The sequence below is a fragment of the Lepisosteus platostomus genome, chromosome 11 (assembly GCF_059453375.1).
Source record: "Lepisosteus platostomus isolate fLepPlt1 chromosome 11, fLepPlt1.hap1, whole genome shotgun sequence".
NCBI lineage: Eukaryota > Metazoa > Chordata > Actinopteri > Semionotiformes > Lepisosteidae > Lepisosteus > Lepisosteus platostomus.
The window spans coordinates 39,207,743-39,226,870 of record NC_142621.1 but is presented as its reverse complement, the minus strand read 5'-3'; the positions used below and the strand labels follow the sequence as shown (position 1 = coordinate 39,226,870).

At 34.1% G+C, this 19,128-nt stretch overlaps 1 protein-coding gene across 6 annotated transcripts in view; it reads left to right on the top strand.

Annotated features, from left to right (window-relative positions):
* The window catches only part of LOC148652644 (protein shisa-6-like), a 126,403-nt gene that overhangs the window by 85,942 nt on the left and 21,333 nt on the right, over positions 1-19,128 (top strand). For 3 of the 6 annotated variants that reach the window (XM_088599624.1, XM_088599621.1, XM_088599620.1), the window contains one exon: positions 11,202-11,240. The exons of the other annotated variants lie outside the window; for them this stretch is intronic. In XM_088599624.1, the coding sequence (XP_088455750.1) occupies positions 11,202-11,240 (39 nt within the window). The remainder of the gene's footprint in view (positions 1-11,201; positions 11,241-19,128) is intronic. 6 annotated transcript variants of the gene reach the window in all.

Sequence of the window (19,128 nt, the reverse complement as noted above, 5' to 3'; positions counted from 1 at the left end):
TGTGGGTAAATACAAATTACTTAGTTATTGTACACGTTAAATGCACACCCAAAATAACTTGCTCTTTTTACAAACACAAATGAGTATTTCTTTTCTGCAAATGTACAATGCTGATATTTACATATGCAAGTAGGGTACTAAGAGAAGTAATACACTAGAATGATGTGTAAAAATTAAGACATGAGGAAACATTTCTCAGCAAGATAAGCAGACTGCAGAGAGAATATATGGAACAAATGCTTTCCATCATTCACCTGGTTAAAGAGCACTGTAACCAGTAAAACTGGATTTCGTTATTTGCCCAACAGAATCATATTCAGAAGTCTCCATGGGATAGGAGTCGTACAGTATACTACACTGGAGTGAATCAAAGCACAGGGAAAGTTCGATCATTAAGCATGGGCCTTGAAGTAGAATGTGCATGACTGCTGTGCGTGAAGCTAAATTGTCCTTTTATGATCAACATTTTTTTTTCTTCTTCGCCAGGATCTCTTAATAATGAGCTAGTCTCCAGAAGATGAGCTATGATTCCTAAAATTAATATTGCTCTTTTCACTTTGATCATGCAGCAGAAAGTGTAGCCCTGAATACTCCCTTCTTTTACCATTTGAAAGAACTTTCTCCATCTCCTTTGAGCCATTGCATAAAAATATACTTAATTAAGGCATCATGTCCCAACCTGATCAAAACACTTAAATAGTTGCTGGATTGAAAGGTTAGGGAGATGTAGAATTACTTCACATGCATTTTCAAAATGAAGTATAATAATTACTTTCTAGAAACATGATTAAGATTTTTATAGATGCATTTTAGTGGGAAGTGCAAAAGAAAGGTTTGGTATCATTTTACAAAAAGCATTAAAAATGAAGAGCATTGTATTCATCCTTGGTTGTATAATTTACTTTCAGCATAAACATTAACATTCACAATAAAGACCAAACTTTTTTTCTATGCACAGTTCAGTAAAATGTAATTTTAGGCTTTTTATTCCTGAGTACTGAATTTTTAACCATATAGACCAAATACTATTTTATTGTATTAATGTATATTGATGTTGATAGTGTAATGAATAATTTACTATCAAAATCAGATAATTTAAAGAGAAGGCTGAAAGCCAGAGAGGGCTAGTGTAATGTACAGAAAGGAGAAATGTACAGTATGTGCAGAGAGGGGTTTTCGTTATGAAAGCTTATAAAAACATTGTGTAAAGTAACATTAGTATGGTGATTGCAAGGGGAACATATTATGCATTGCTTATTGTAAGTATACAGAAGATGTTATATTTTGCTCTGTTAATAAGTACACACTCTTTCAACTATATACTCACCTCATTCATCTCACTTTGAAACTGCCATGTACAAAATACAGTATGTAATAAGGAGCATTACAAAATATAAATATTCAATAATGGTGGTTTTATACATTTTTTAAATGTCAAAAGTTTATTTGAAATTTGTAGTGATGAGGCACTGCAGTGTCATAAAGTATCTCATGCCATGTCCCTAGGCATGAATACTCAAGTTGCACAGATCTGCACAAGATTTTCATCCCTTGACCTCACACAAGCTATGCAGTAAGAGATCTCCATTTACCTTGGAATACAAGGATTTAAAAAACTAATTTAGGATCAGAACATGAGTGATTTGTCCCTTGCAGGAAATACTGTACTGTACATCTTTAAAACCTAATATAAAACTTTAGCTTATTTAGCTTTTGATGTTGCTATGAAAATGTCATGGGTATTGTTTTTAACACACAGTATGGGACCACTTGCCCCAGATTTTTCTGGGCAAGGGCTTTTTCCATGTAGATTCATAACCTAATTAACCCCTTTTACTCCATAATGTAAAATGTAAAATGTCACAGTATAGCATAGACAATTTGAATACCTGTTCTTACTCATTCATTTATAATGTAATGGTCATTTCAATACCCCACTGACCTGCTCATTTACCATTTCATGTTCCTTATCAGTGCTGAGCTGAGCTTTATTTAAATCCGTTTTATATTTACTTTTTATCACTTTATCTCTGTTTAATACTGTAACGAGTATCTAGTTTTGAGTCTAATTAATGCCAAACCTGTCATTTATGTTATGAGTAACATATTGCCAAATACATAGATCAATACATTTCTAAATCACAGGTAAACAGCTTCTTATTATTGATTATGTACTACAGCAGGACAGCATGGTAGCATGGAATTTAGTTCTGCTGCCTCACAGATCTTCAATTTTCAAGTTTTTAATACTTTCTATGCACAGCTTGCATATTCACACTCTGACCACACAGGTGTTCTCCAGCTGCATCTCCATTTCCCTCCTACAGTCCAAAGGCATACTGTACTGTCTAGGTTAAATTGACTAAAAAATTAAAATGTCTCCCATATTTGTACAGGTATGTATTTTGCAATGGACAGGCTTACTGTTCGGGATATATACCCTGCTTTGTCTCCACTATGTGCTAATCATGGTTTGGCTCATGCTCAGTTCAACCCTGTATTGGACTAAGAAATTATTGAAAAAGGATAGGTATAGTTCAACTGTCCAAGCAGCAACAATGCCAAAAATCCTACAAGAAGACTTATGATGTGTAGATATAACAAGAATGAAGAGACATTAACAAGACCCTCTTTGATTGTTAAGGCACGAAAGGAGCAGGTTTCCAATTAATTTCTTAGTATGCTAATAAAAGTAAGCCTTGCTGTTTTGAAACAAAGGCCTTTCAAAATAATGCCAACCAGGATGTTTAATTAATGTGTGCACTACTATGCTGGAGTGCTTATCACAGCAAGTGTTTATTCTGGTTACTTAAAGCAATGCACATCATCACGCACACAGGCAACAAAGGCAACTAATCAATAATGGCTTCCTGAGCAGTGTGTGCTTTGAGTAGCTCTCTTTATCACTGTCTTCACTTTAGCCCATCAGCCTTAGAGTCCCACACTGCTGGAGCTGCTACTGCTTCTCAAATACCAATTCAAACCACAACACAGTCTAAAGGTTGCTCACATGGAAAATGAAATTTAGCTTGTCCATCAGTAGAAGAATCACCCCTGTAGCTGTCGAACTGTTCACAAGCTCTGCCTTTAGACCAATTTCCCTGCAGACCGTGCTTTAGAGCTGAAGTTTTAACAATACAGTAGGAAAGTGCATTCAAAATACAAAGTGAAGCACCTTTAATGATATCCAGACTGTAAAATGGCAGGTCTTGCTCAAACATTTATATTAATGTTACATAAGTAATATTCAAATAAATCAATATTTGAAACAAATAAAATATGAAAATCTTCCAGCACATTTTTTCTTCAAACAAGCCTTCTTTTTAGTTAAATGCATACTTAAATTCTATTATGATAACTACTTGGTTTGCCAACTTACCAAAAAGTTCATTTACTTCTTGAAAAATACTTTCATTATCTTGGTTTCATTTACAAAGCAATGAATTAAAAAAACTTATTTTGTAAATATTGTACAGTGTCACTATATACAGTATATCAGAATGGAGATGAGGGCACAGTTAAAGCAAGCTATAGAACCTTTTGTTAGGTACAGTACAAAATAAAAAATGTGTAAACAAATGCCAGAAACATTCAGTATTTGTCCTTAACATTCAGAAAATTGCTAATTGAATTCCAAGTAAATTGAAGTCAGTACTGATACTGGCGAGTTTTACAATACCCAGTATGATCTGTATACTGCAAAATGGAATATCAGGGAAAATTTGTAACACATGTAACTAGGAAATTTTGTGATTCTCCTCCCAAATTCTCCTCCTAATGATTAAAATAGTAATTAGTTAATAATATAGTAATACTGAGCACTTCATAAAGTAAACTGAATAATTTGATTTATGCCTGGTTTGTTAATTGTAATGGATAATTTTGTTTATATCAAAAGGAAAGTCCTGAGAGAAAAAAGAAAAATGCATATAGTTAGTAAAAAAATAATATTTTTGTTATCCTCACAAATTATTTTTGTTTACTGTTAACCTTTGAAATGAAAGCTACTGTAAATATCATGAATAAACAAAAACAACTAATAATCTCACAGTAACATCTGGACATGGACAGACATGCCTGTCCATCTATAGACAGGCAAGCTTTTATGTTGTGTTTAAAAATAGGATAGGTCAATGTTAATTATTTCCAGTACATTCTTTATTTGACTTTTGTAATTGTAATGATTGTATTATGTAATGTTGTGGCCTATTAAATAGGGCTATACAGATTGAGGTTTAGAAACCGATTCACATTGAGGAAATGATTCAGACAGATGCTACTAATAGCACACAAGCAGACATCCACACTGAAGTGTCTTTAATATAATAATAATAATAATAATAATAATAATAATAATAATAATAATAATAATAATAATAATAAATTGCTTACACTTATATAGCGCTTTTCTGGACACTCCACTCAAAGCGCTTTTACAGGTAATGGGGACTCCCCTCCACCACCATCAATGTGCAGCATCACCTGGATGATGCGACGGCAGCCATAGTGCGCCAGAGCGTTCACCACACATTAGCGATCAGTGGGGAGGAGAGCAGAGTAATTAAGCCAATTTGTAGAGGGGGATTGTTAGGAGGCCATGACTGGTAAGGGCCAATGGGAAATTTGGCCAGAACGCCGGGGTTACACCCCTACTCTTTTCGAGAAACGCCCTGGGATTTTTTATGACCACAGAGAGTCAGGACCTCGGTTTTACGTCTCATCCGAAGGACGGCGCCTGTTTACAGTATAGTGTCCCCATCACTATACTGGGGCATTAGGACCCACATGGACCGCAGGGTGAGTGCCCCCTGCTGGCCCCACTAACACCTCTTCCAGCAGCAACAGATTTTCCCAGGAGGTCTCCCATCCAGGTACTGATCAGGCTGGAATATATGCTGGAATATAATATAATGTTCTAAAAGGACAAAAAAGGCAATCGAGTAGTTTATCTGCAAAATGGTCATGTTTTAGCTCTCAAACCTCCTTCTTTTCCGACTTAGCTAAAGGATCAAATGTGATGATATGATGACTAGGATAACCTGATGATTACTATAATAGCCTATTATCTTATTATGTTTCAGGGTTACATTCTGTATTTTATGTAATATTTTATCATGTGTGTTGAATATATGCTATTTCAAATAAGGAACCGCAAACAGATCATAAAGGAAAAGTGTAGAATGATTGGCTAAAAGCTTCTAATGCCACCAATGTAACAACTGAAATCATGCATTTTACACATTTCCTCACCATTATTTCCTTCTAATAAATAACAGAAACAGTACAAGCCAAGCTAAAATGAAGTTTCTCAAATACTGTAGGTGAGAGACAAACTGTGACAAAATACCAAGCACACAATAGAACACATGCACATGTTTTTTAGCAATATCAGTAAATATAAATTAGAAAAAATGCCTGTCTATTTCATCTCTGATATATATGTTTCTGGTTTAAAGTGGTATATTATACATTTAAGTATTCTCCTTTAAACGTATCATAATACAAAAAACAGTCAAAATTTTTTGAAGATTTTTATGACAGTTTTGACTGGTAATCTGAAGAGTACAGTGTTTCTCCATAGCTTTTGAGATTTTTCTTTTTCTTGGAAGACTATTTTGATGCAAGTGAAATAAACTCATTGTCATTCTGGTATGTCATGTATTGTTTTTTTTTTTCCATGAGCTGTTGCCATTTCATGACAAGCATTGGTAATTGCATACCACAAGAAATGCATTGTGCATATTCATTATTATTGATTTGAAATGTAAATGTTGTTACATATCTCATAGTGATCTTAAAATGAAACTGCTGTGATAACATCACTCCTTCATACTCTTTTTGTGACTTTGAGATGGAGGTTTGAATCTAGCTCTAACTACAAAAGCTACAGTGGTATGTTCTTCAGATTACTGAGAGTGTTCTCACTGATCCTAGATTCAGACTTCATAGTGTAAGTCAAAGGAGTCAAGAGGGCTGAATGAATGGTGATATCTACCCCCAGGATTCTCAAGAGCATTCAAATTCTCACTACAAATGTCTGGCATTTTGGTGTAGTGGGAGCTTGGAGGCATCTGGGAAGGTGAGGTTTAAAGACTTAAATACCACTTAATCTGTAATGGCTAGATTGATCTAACCCCAAAAGAAAGAAAAAATATGCGGTGTTATTAAAAGTATATCAATACCGGACCTTTGTGACTCTCCTCACCACTTAATATGAAAATCAAAATGTATTACTCTAGCACAGCATTTCCCTGGCAGATTTTCTTCAGAGAATATCCAAGGTAATGGCAAGTTAAGAAATCCTAATACTCCCAAAGCAGATCTGCAGTTATGGTTCTTCTTTAATCAATTTCTATATTAACTGAACAGAACCAAGTATTGTTGGTTTGCATTGCCCACAGCAGTATATTTTCATATCTTTTCTTGCTCCTTTGATATCAGATTTATTGCTGGGTCTCTTACTAAAGCCCAGGCTACTAGCTGTTTTGATTCATGAAACCTAATGCATTCATTTTTCTTGCTAGTTCTGTGGTATGAGAAACAATATGTGCGTCTTAGGATGTAGAAACTGCAGTTTCTAGCCCTGATGAAACACTTCCAGGTACAAGTCTGAAACAAATTATGCCTTACTAAGGATCTGGGGATTGCAAGCAACGTGTTTGGTAAAAACAAAAAAGAAACCTTGTATAGTTCAGACGCCCTACTATACTTTGAAGATTCAACTATGTAAGCTGTATGCATTATTTATATCCTACACTGAAGGTGCAGCAGCAGCAGCAGCAGCAGCAGCAAAATCCATTCTGTGTCAAAATATAGAGGTTTGCTAAACAAGAATAGTGCTTCTGTGCAGTGACCTGGAAAGGAAAAAATTGTTAAAAGCTGGTTTCATATTCTTATGTATTAAAATCTTGATGGCTTAACAGTAGCATCAGCATTTGAAGTGATCCAGTACAGGTAATCAAACATTTTACAGCACAAATATTAGAAGATATTTATTTTCTGCAATACTTTTTTTTGTCCAAATATCTGTCTTTTTTATTTTAGGTTTTCTTAATAATCCTTTGGATCTTAGTTTTAATGAATTCCAACCACATGTGAAACATGGTAGATAAAAATAATTTAATAATTAGAAATACAAATAGAATATGAACACATTAATTTACATCAATTCTATACCTTTGGTCATATTTATTACTTTAACACAGACCTTCGTAAAAACAAAATCAATAACAGTATTTTATTTGTAATTTTTTTATCCTTTCATAGCTTTAGCATGGCAAAGTGTTTTTTCATCAGTAGGAATTACTGCTGAAGTCTTAAATGTGGGTATTGCTGGTAAAATGCATGTGTATTTTTCACCTGGAGTCTATGATCAGAAATTGATATACTGTAGTTTTCTTGGGGGGATAAATACAGTACACAATTTGAGTAATAATTCCCATTGGCCTTTTCCAATCATGGCCTCCAAATAATCCCCATCTATGAATTGCCTTCATCACTCTGTTCTCCTGCCCACTGATGGCTGATGAGTGTACTGGCACACTATGGCTGCCATCACATCATCCAGGTGGGGCTGCACATTGGTGGTGGTGGAGGGGAGTCCCCATTATCTATAAAGCACTTTGAGTGGAGTGTCCAGAAAAGCGCTATATAAGTGTAAGCCATTATTATTAATGCATTTTATTATTAATAATTGCACTGCCTGTTAATGTACTGTTAACTGTTATTTTCATTGAGATTCCTTGACACAGTTTTGACAACCAAGACTATCAAACTATCAGGCTTAAAAAGGAGCTAAGACAGTGTGAAGATGAAAAAAAACATTGTAAATGTGATTTAGAAGAAAAAGGAAGTTATAGCTGAATACAATGGGTTATAATAGAAGGGGTAGCCATCTCTAACTTCCTAAAATGTTTGCAAAATTATGATTACTCCTCCAATGATGCACGTTATGTAGCTACAGTGAGTAATTACCAGATGAGTTAACATGGATGACATTTTGTTCCATATTATCATAATATGTTGGGGGGAATAAAGTTGCTTTTAAAATATTGCCTAAATCTTTAAATCTGTTCCAGACACCATCTTGACAAACAGATGTGGTGAGCACAATCTGAAAAGCTCCATTGGAAGCTTGCCAAAAAGGATATATCATTTCTGAACATAATGAGGGGTATCTTACTTGAGTTATCAATTGCTAATTTATCAGAGTATCTACTTTTAATTATCCAGGACTAAGTTATATGTTATAAAGTTTATAAAGGATGTAAAAGAGAAATCGGTTGCACTAACTCATAGACAGGTTTTAACGTCTAGAAAATGTTTTAAAATCAGTATATACTGTATGTCCTAACCTTGGAGTAATAAGGTTTTATATGGTCTATTAAGTTTAATTATTTTGGGCTTTTATGATGTCATTTTTTCTAGTATGAACTTTAATTCAAAGAAACCAAACAATCATTTACTGTAAATGTGTGGATATCCTACTACGAGAAATGAAAAGCACTAATGCAATCCTCTTGTGACTCACTGTTAAAAAGTTTCTGTGTACTGACTCATAGAGTATACAATAGATTCCAAGTCTATGAATTGAAGTTACATATAGCAGCACAATTTATCAAAATGTATAGTTGTAACCGTCCGATTGTATGTGAATTATTCCACAATGATTAAAGGTAGGCCAGGTATCCTAAAAGCTGTTCTAGCTCAGTTTATAGTGCAGTAAATGCATCTTCATTAATACAGTGTATTGGTTTTGCTATTATTAGGCCAGAGGAACATATTTTTTGTAGTATATAGGAAGGTGTGGCATGTTTTACCATAAGACCATACTACAATAGGAGGAAAAGAGAGCTCTTGCAGGCTAAAGAGCAGGTAATATTTCATACTTGCAAGAAATATAAACCAATAGATTATGCAAATGGTTATTTACAAAAAGCAAAAATTAAATAACAGAAACATATTTCTTTCATTGCTTAATTTACTGTCCAGAACCAGCTATTTCATATTATGTGGATGTGCTATTGCATTGGCTAAATTCAAGTTAAGGCAAATGAAAACATTTCCACAAATATAAAACAAAACTAACTGTATAATGGATGCTGACTTACCAAAGGCAACCAGTTGTCATAGTAAGATGTTAATTTTCTTTTTATACTGTGGTAACTACAGCAGCTGGCTAATAAATTCAATTAATTCATTAGAATTGTGAGATGTGTTTTTTGCATATTCTTGCAATTTGTGTTTTACTGTCATGTTAATATATACTGTATGCAGATATTAACAAGAATCATTCTTTTTACTTTAAATATAATTATTTTTTTCCTTCTTCAAAAGTGCTTGTGGTCCACTTGGTCTCAACTATATTTCTTTCTATTGAATATATTACAATTGTAAGAACTGTAAGAACACATACAGTAAGTCAACAAGAACATCATCTCATCTCTCCAGTGTTGATTAATTCTTAAAGGGCATAGTAAAAGGCGTACTGAAGAACCTTAATGGATTTGGAATCTTATGCTGAGAGACTATAAATTTAGCAGTGTCTGCATTTGAGAAACTGTTCTTAATATACTTGTGATCTACCAACCTCTGGTTGTCTCTCTGTGAGGATATTGACATAATCCTGCAGTAAGATAAGTCTGTATCACCTGTTCATGTTCTTATGACCTCAGATTGCAAGCTCTATACAAGGCCTTTCAGAGAGGTTGGTACAGAAGTATACATACACTGTTTTTTTTGCATTTAATAATTTCTGTCTTGACATGAACTGGCAAAAGGATTTGTGGCAACCTGTTATGCAAGTATGAGCTTTGATGTACTGTACATGAGTTACAAAGAGGCAGACGACTTCTGATTCCTGTACCTTCAGCAGTGCACCACAGGTGTATAAATAATAATTACCATGACTAAAAGACGTTAGAAAAAAAGCAGATACATAATCAATAGAGACAGATCAAAGTTATTCACCCTAGGAACCTTTGTTCACAGTTATAAACTGACTTTGTCATTCTTGGATTAATGGCATCAATGTAACCCTCAGTGAATTCCTGCCTTTCTTTTGAAAAGCATGTTGTATGATGACTAGTGCTTATTTATCTTAATGTTCAGCTGTTTACTCTTGTTATTCCATTTTAAATATGTTTTCTTTTTATTTCTATGTAGGCAGATCTTTCAAGCATTTTAAGTGCCAGTGTACTAGCTTCTGCTGTCAGATTTATATGTACAGGTTTACATAATATGTTACAATTGCATATGACTACGTCTGGTTATTATTACCATACCATGTAATAATAATACATATATAAACAAACGTATTAATTAACATCATTCTTAAAAAACGCTGTCTTCGGGAAGATTTAAATAGCATCCAAAAGGTTTGCTTAATTAACAATTGTGTTGGCTTCCTCTATTTTCTTTTCTGTCAGATATGGAAAGAGCATAGTGAAGAACACCATATTTTAATAAAAGAAATGAAACTAATTATATATCAACATGAATGCATGTTTAGTTCTTGTTTAAAACATTTGTCTGGCTAATTGTCACTATACACATAACTTCTGCTTCATAATTAAAAACCTATTAGAGGAGCATAGCTGTTACAGTTTGCTGAATATTTACAAAGCCTGACGTCCCTTGAACAAAATGTTGAGTTAAAACTGTGGAATATGATGTTCAAGAAATAATTATGTAATGTTAATAATTGTGCCTACAAAATGGTTTTTAATAACTTTGTGGAAAAGACAAAAATGCATGCCATATAATGGCTCTTTTTTCTCTTTTGACCATCTCCAAAGTCTCAGATCAGATAATTCTAAAATAGGTTGAAAGGCTTTATATTAGCCCTTTAGCACTCAATAACTGAATGGTATTGTAGCAATTACATCTGTTGTCTGTAACCTAAAGGGACAAGGGTTTCACAGTAGCAGTTCCCAATTTGCCAGTTTGTGTGATGCCTACAGTATGAACAAACTATACTTCAGCATTCCATCTGATACAAAGCAGCTGTTCTTTGATTCACGTTAAAAGGGTGAAACGTAACCTAGAAGAAATAAAATTAAATGATTTTGAGTAAAATTAAAAAGAAATATGCTAAAAGACAAAATAGTGTCATACCCTCACGGGCATCATTTCTAAATGGTTTATTTTCTTATAGCAAGTTGAACTCCAATCTACCCATTTTGCCTGATTCTGTCTTCTAGGAGACCTGCAGTGGCCGGTGCAGTTGCAGTCACATTGCGGTAGGCATGCATATTAAACCTACAGTAGCTCAGTGATTATCCGGGCTGATTTGTACCTGTGTGTGCTTTAAGGAATTTGTGTCTTGTAATGGATGAGCAAACCAGATGGCTGAAACAAATCCTTGGGTACTGGGGTTTTGAACAAGATGATGAAGAATTACAAAGACTGGGTCATGGCCAACACTCAAATTTTGCCGGACTGGTGGAAGCCTGGATTGGAGCTAACGTCCTACTGCTAAAGTCCTTTGTCAACATCTTTGTCTTCCAGAGCTTTTAGTCCATGCTGTGACCTCCTCAGTCACGAAGAGACCTGCTAAGGCCAGGATAAAGGCAGCTATGAATGATGTTACTTCTTAATAATTAAAGAAGACATCAGATATATCTGTGCTTATCCTTGCTAGCAACTCGTTGATGCAACTAATTTGTAGCTGAACCTTCAAGTTCCTGTTCTTCTAGGAAGCCAAAGTAGTAAGTCAAATGAACAAATGGAATGGAACTAATAAAAAGGAACAGTTTGGTTTTTTTAAGTGAACTGTTGCTAAACTTTAAATTGCAGGAATCTTTATTTTACTCCTTAATAAAGATTTCATATCAAATGGCAGATAGAAATCTTTAGTTGTTTTTTTGACACAATTAATTATACTTGTTTCCTTTCCTGGTGCTTGTTAAAACCACAACTATTTTATTAAATCATTTTCTTAAATGTTTGCTATAATATATGAAGAGGTGAAAACAAATTTTTTTACGACAAGAACATCTACTGCTGATTGTCAATGGTAACTATTTTTAATAATCATTCATTTGTTAACAATCGTGATACAGTTTGTGTAGAAGATCATTTTGCTTCTCTAAACATTAATGTTGTGTTTAACTTCTTTAACTTCATTTTTACCCAAATGTAAGCTTCCCCTGATTATAAATAGCATCCAGAAATTTGGACTGTGGAAATTGTAAAAAAGAACTTTACGAAACACAAGCTACCTTTCTGAAAAGGAATGATAAAATTGAAAAATGTTCTTTTGGATTTAAATAAAAAAAAGAGAGGAAATTAAAAGATAAAATGCAAAAAATACAGCAAACTCCCTCGTATCTGGAAGAAATGGGGGGAAGGGGTTACGGATATGAGGATTCTTCGGATAGATGAGATTAAAGCAAAATGATTTGCAGCATTACCTAGTGTAAGGCAAAATGATTAGGACAAGAGCACAATGATAAAACCTATTCCTCCTCATGAAAATGTTATCCAGGCACGGGACACTCTGAATTCATGAACTGGAATGTTTAGCTGTGTGGCTACCTTGAGGGCTTTAAACTTTATAATATACGTTTTGACTGTGAATCCACTCCAAACTGCCTTTCAGCCTGACGATTCCCATGCTGTTCTGAACACAGGATCTCCTCCTTCTTGAATTTAAAAGTGTACTGTGATCTCTTGTTCATTTTGGATAACTAAAAATGAATATAAAATCACTCGATCACCACAACAACCTAAGCAAAATGGCAGTATGTTACTATTTTTTTGTTTATTAATAATGCAGTACAGACAGTAAGCAACATACAACATACAAATAACAATATTTACAAACAAGGTATGCATCTTGACTTAACCAGAGAACCCCAGACCTCTGCCAAGTGTTCAGATCCTATTTTTTTCCCCCAGTTGAGCACCATGTTTATTAGGACAGTCTTTCTCCAATATTAACAAATGGAACCATCCCCAAGAGACAATACTTACAAACAGTTCAACACTGTTCTGCACTCATGTGGTAAATATGTTGACAACCAGATCAATTTCTAGTTTTTTTTTTATTATAAGCTCCAGGCCAATTACACCACCCTGACATTTGAATTAAAAAAGTGCTTCTCATATTTGGGTAAACATGTAGTTACACACTGGACCTGAAGGGAAAAATTAAAAAAAATCAGAACCTTGCATAGATTTCACATTTTGTTGCTTTAAAATTTGCAGTCATGACACTTAAGTCACAATTCATATATACTCAACCTACTCCCTATATTCAAAGCAACCCCCCCTCCCCCCCAAAAAAGTTAAATAATATAATTTCATAATTAATATAAAAGTAAAATGGAAAAGTTATGATTACATAAGTATTAAAACCCTTTGCTGCAGTAAAGCTAAATTAATTTAGGTACACAAAATTACTCACAATTGAGTGGCCTCTGTCGGTGTGCAATAATAGTGATTCACATAATTTTAGAATAAATAACGTATCTTTCTAAGGTCCTTTTGTTCAGCAAAGATTCAACTGTGATGACTAAGGAGCTTTCTAAACGTGTCAGGCATAAAGCTATAGAAAGGCACAGACCAAAAATAAAAATGTAGAAGAACATTTCACCCTTTATATCTCTTGTATATATCTGTGAAGTTGATCATTAAGAAGCAGAAAGCACCCAGACTTGCCTAGATGAGAATGTCTCTCTGAACTGAATAGCCTGGCAAGGAGTGAAATGGTTAGGGATACCACCATTAGGCAACAGTGATTTTAAGAGTTACAGAGTTCAGTGGCTGAGAATAATGGAGTAAATGTCCATGGGTCAACAACATCCCTGTCACTCCACAAAGTAGAGTGAAAAATCCATCTCAAATCCATCATGGAGTTTGCAATAAAGCATGTAAGTGATACTGCAAACATGTGGCAAAAGGTTTTGTGGTCAGACAAACTTTTTGGTCTGAATGCAAGGTATTACATCTGATGCAAACCCAACATAGTGAGTCAGACACCACTGTCCCTACTGTCAAGCATTGTGGTTATAAGTGTGCTTCTCATCAATAGGGACTGGGAAGCTAGTCAAGACTGATGGGAACATAGATTGACAAATATTTACTTTTCACTAGGACAAAGTAAAAAACCAAACCTGGAGTGGTTTAAGAATGAGAAAGTGATTGTTCCTGTGTGGCCCAATCAACGTCCTGACTTGAATCGCATGTGGAAGGAAGTGAAAACTACAAATTGCTGTTTGATTCCAAAGCAGCTTGAGAGAGCTTTGGCAGATCTGCTGCGAAAAATTGTATCAAATTGGAGTGCAAAGCTGGTAGAAACTTGCAGCCTTTTACAGTAACTACACTCTTTTAGGGTAATTGCTGCCAAAGGTGCTTCCATCGAATATTGAGTTCACTGATCTGAACGCTGACAATCAACATATACAATGACAATAGAACATTTTCTCTTTTTTTCCTCTTTAGATTTTGTTGACACTTACTGTATCTTTCTGTAAGTCTTTAGTCTGAGCATTCAAATTTTGAACTTAATATTAAGTTTTAAAAAAAATGTATCCATCAGTTTGTAATTTCACAAAATGGGACACCTAGGAAGAGTCTGAATATTTTTCAAGTCACTAAATAAGTTAATCATAACTGTTATGAAAATTTAGTTGAATCCATAAAAGTATTAAAAATTGTGGAAGTACTGAAGAAATATATCACACACCCTCTAATGTATGATCACGAGTTCAGTCTTCTTGCCTACACAGTCTAAACACACTACCTAGTTTAGTGTCTATTATTGTTTGGACTGCATGATTATGTTTGTTTTGGAAGATATAACTTTTTGGATATAAGATGCACTTTAACAAATAGGTAAACCTTCAGGCACTTAAGAATTGCACTTTGTGCTTGTGTTTCTTGCTTTCCAATGAACATCAAATCATCCTGGCAGCAGGTTGTAGGTCATAGTTCATTGCATTGTTCAATGAGCCATCTGAGGAATGAGCTGACCTTCCTGGAGGTCACACTAGCAATAGAAAAATCCATCAGAAACATTTGTCAATGCAGTAGAGATCCTTTGTTATGAACCTTCGTAGATTTGAGTTCTTATCCCTGAATTCCATTTCCTTAAATCCTGACTGACTTATCTCATTTTTTAACGTGCTCTAAACAGTCACAATTGAAATGATATACATTCTCTCATGGGTCAATATGTGCATCAACAAAGATCTGTCCCAAAATGTGCAAAGAGCAGAAGAATTACTTATCTGTTTTAGGACCTGAGCAAGCTGGATTTTCATTTTTTTTAAGTATGTTTTTGTTTATTTTTTAGACACTTATTTAAATGAAGGCTTAGCTTTGGTGGAGATGTATGAAGCAATCAACAGAAGACTAGACCAGACCCTGGTTGTAGCATTGCATCTGATAGCTTATTCTTTCATATGACATTTCTTAGATTCTTGTAGAGTGAGATTTGGTTGGAGTGTTTGGGTAGCCTACACAGTATACTGACCCAGATTTAAAAAATACAAACCATATGAATAAATATGAGTTGTTGAATTATTTTAGGCACATAATGCTAATTTTAATAGAAAGTGCTTTGTCAGCATATTATAAGCAATCTTTGGTATTTATTTTACAAAGGAAATGGGAATTCCCTTGTACTGCTGAAAACCCCATGGCAGAGTAAATATGATAATTTACATTTCAAATGATAGTAACTTTAATTTCCATTTTTGTATATGCCTGAATTAAGGTCTGTTTGAAAAGAGGCAGGTTTGATAAGAATCACTTACTGTACAGCCTGTACTTAACAATACTTGTAATTTTATTTTTTTTACCCTGGGGTTATGATTTCACTTTTCTGTTATTTGTGATTGATCAGATATTAATAATAGAGTGGTAGTGGACAATGCTAATAGGCCTAACAATGCAGAACAAGGTCTTCCCTCATAAAACATTGAGATGCAGTAAGGCACATGAAACCCACACTACACTTCAGAGATGTTTATCATTATTGTATACTACTAGCTAGTGTTTTCATTTCTGCAATTGACATAAGTATTGTCTAATCAAAGGTCTACATTTTGAATAGCCCTAGGTTTCCTGATTATTGCTTTATCCATTACTCCTTTCAAAACTTTGTATCTAGTGCAACACCCTGTAGGTGTTTCAATGATTTGTTCACAAACACCTACAGAATGCAATCAGCTTTTTGTTTGCATAAACATTTTCATAGCTGTTCTTCATGCCTATATTTATAAATCCAAAACGTGTTTATTTTACAGTGCCATGCTAAGTTGCCACCTCTTCAGTTTTCTAATTATCTATAAATGCAGGTCTTAGAATGATGTATCTTTCCTAGTACTTTAATGTCAGCCAGAATTACAGGGTTGTCTTGGGTTAACCATCCTGATTTGTTTTGTTTTTGAAAACCCATATAATGCAAATACTATGTAGAATTATAAGGCTGAACCATAAAAAAGATTAGCAGTAGATTTTGATAACTCATTTGTCTTTTGTGGTATTTTATTTAATAAGAAGTCATACATGAAACCATATTCTTATATGTGCCTTATGTTGTTATCAGAATCTTTTCTGTTTGACATCAGGGTACTGTATATATTTCCACATTCATATTGATTGAAAGCAGTCCTATTTTTAATCCCCTAAACTCCCTATAGTATAGTATAAGTCCTAACGGCTAAGAAGCCCCTGAGCACCTGAAAAAGCCTGACCAGAAAAACTTCTGCTTTTGTGTACTGTATGTGTGATTATTTTCTGTCTGACAGAATTTTAATGCACTTTGTTTTATTACCCTCTGATATTGCTACTTTTCTTGCCTGTTGGAAAATCTAAGAGACCATTTGTGCATCACGACTAATTCAGATTCTCATGACTCCTGTGGGTGACGTAAGGTAACAGATTACTGTAGGCTACACAGCTGTTCATGCAAATGTTCAGTGGTGACCTTGTTTACGTTTTTAAAGGGAATTCAAAACTGACACTTTCCAGTTTGTGTTTATCATACATAAAAGGACTGCAAGTCTTAGCTCCTAATTATTTTCAGAAGGCTTTCATAGGACTTTCACTTTTTGGATTTCAATTGCTGTCAGTCATCTTTATCTAGTCTCTCAGCTGCCTACTTGGTAACTCATCCAATCACCAAAAACAGTAATATATCCAGGGTCTGCTGTATTAGATTGACAGCACTGATAGTCCATGTCTTTTTACTTCCACTTTTTTATCTTTTTCTTATTTAAGGTTTATTTCTGTTGTTAAACTGTGGCTCTTGCAAAAATGGCACTTTTCAAAATAGGTACATAAATGTCACAGTATTGAATCATTGCAATACCATCTGTCTATTATAATGCATAATCATATGTGTCATTCCCATGATTTATTGACAATACAAAATGGAGAGGCTGGTAAACAAACATAAATAAAGCTTTGTGTAGCTGGGCGTTAATATGGAATCTGGAGTAAGAAATGAAGTACAAATCCTATAACCATCACATTTTGCTTGTTTTCTTTGATTTTACATTTCTATTTTCTTCTTAACTTAATTTTCAAGAGCCTACTAAAACCATATAAATATACAAGCAAGAATCTTGTTAGTTGTTACATCGGACTTATGTTCAAACAAAGTAGCTTCGGGTTGTAATTACACTTTAAAATATACCTAGAAATTGCATTAAGCTTTATTTTGTTGAGATTCTGTGAATAGAAGACCCCTACTCCCTCTTTCTCCATTTAAATGTTAGCAACATCCCTCACATTAAATAATTATACTGGCTTACAGACACTGTACTATCCAAATAGACTGGATACAAAAGACAAAATGAAATGTAGCTTACCTGTTTTTGTGAAGGGGATCCAGCTTTCTGTGTAAAACCTGTAGCAGGAAAAAAATAAATGGTTTAATTTGTTGTCAGAGTTGCTCAGCAAGACTTGGTATCATAATGGAAATGTGTGTTAGCAACTGTATTATGCTATGAGTTAGAGTACAGTATGTTAATATCTAAGTAAAGAGAATTTTAAACAGAAATATCTTAGAACTAAAAAGTCTTACTTGAACTGCAGTAGTTTTCTTCAGACTTGCTTCATTTTGGTGTGAAAAAATCATGGCTGCCATTTTGGCTCAGGACCTTATGACACACCTCTGAGATAGACTAACAGGATGCTAACGCCACAGTGTGAGTGAGTAGTGTGGACAGAGTGTAGGATTTATTGTAATATTATAATTGGAGATTTGAGATATTAGAGATTTTACATACAGGTGTATGTTTTGATTGTTGGATATGTATGGTCTCTTACAGCTGGACTTTGCTGCTTTTAAAGATCAGCTATATGTCTGGTAGTGATTGCTTACTAAGGCATATACAGAGATAAGTGTTCAGCAGAAATGGGCAGGGGATAACTGAGGTCCTGTTTGAAAGAATTATTGTAATCGATGATATCTACATTTCAAGGATTATCTGGCTTTCTAGGTTTTAGATGAAAATCCTCAAATGCTCCATTTTGTCTTTGCTTTAATAAATATTGTGGTTGAAAAAACAGATTCTACCTTCACCCACTTTTATTCTCAGAACATAAGTTTTCTCAACCATACTCTTACAATTTGAGTAAGAAATGTGAGTGAGTCACTTTTTATTAATTACACCTGTGTTTGCTCTAGGTTTATGTAAACATCAAATGTTGTTTGCATTATTTGTGTCATGTGGCTGGGTAACAAGGAATCTATCTACGTAATATTATAATTAGCATCTCTTTGCACATTTTATTCAATTATTTCAATCCAAAACCAACTAAAAGCATTGTATCTGGCCAAACTGGGGACCAAGGTCTTGTGTGCTGTTTTATATGAATCCAAAAAGGGCAATGATTACTGAATCCAACACTTGTATTTTCTGAATCTTTAATTTTCAGACTTAACTCATCAGAATCTATTAGCTTTCAGGAAGCAAACAAAAACGAATAATGCATTCTGAGTGTTCAGATGCAAAGTATTAGATATTTAAGTGACAAATTCAAAACTTGAAATAAAAAACTTTAGATTCAAAGTCAAATATTACATTAATTAACAGTAGTTTATGTGAAGCTTACACTATAAATGGTATACAGTGGCAAACATTAATATGAGTAAGATAAAATAATTCATCA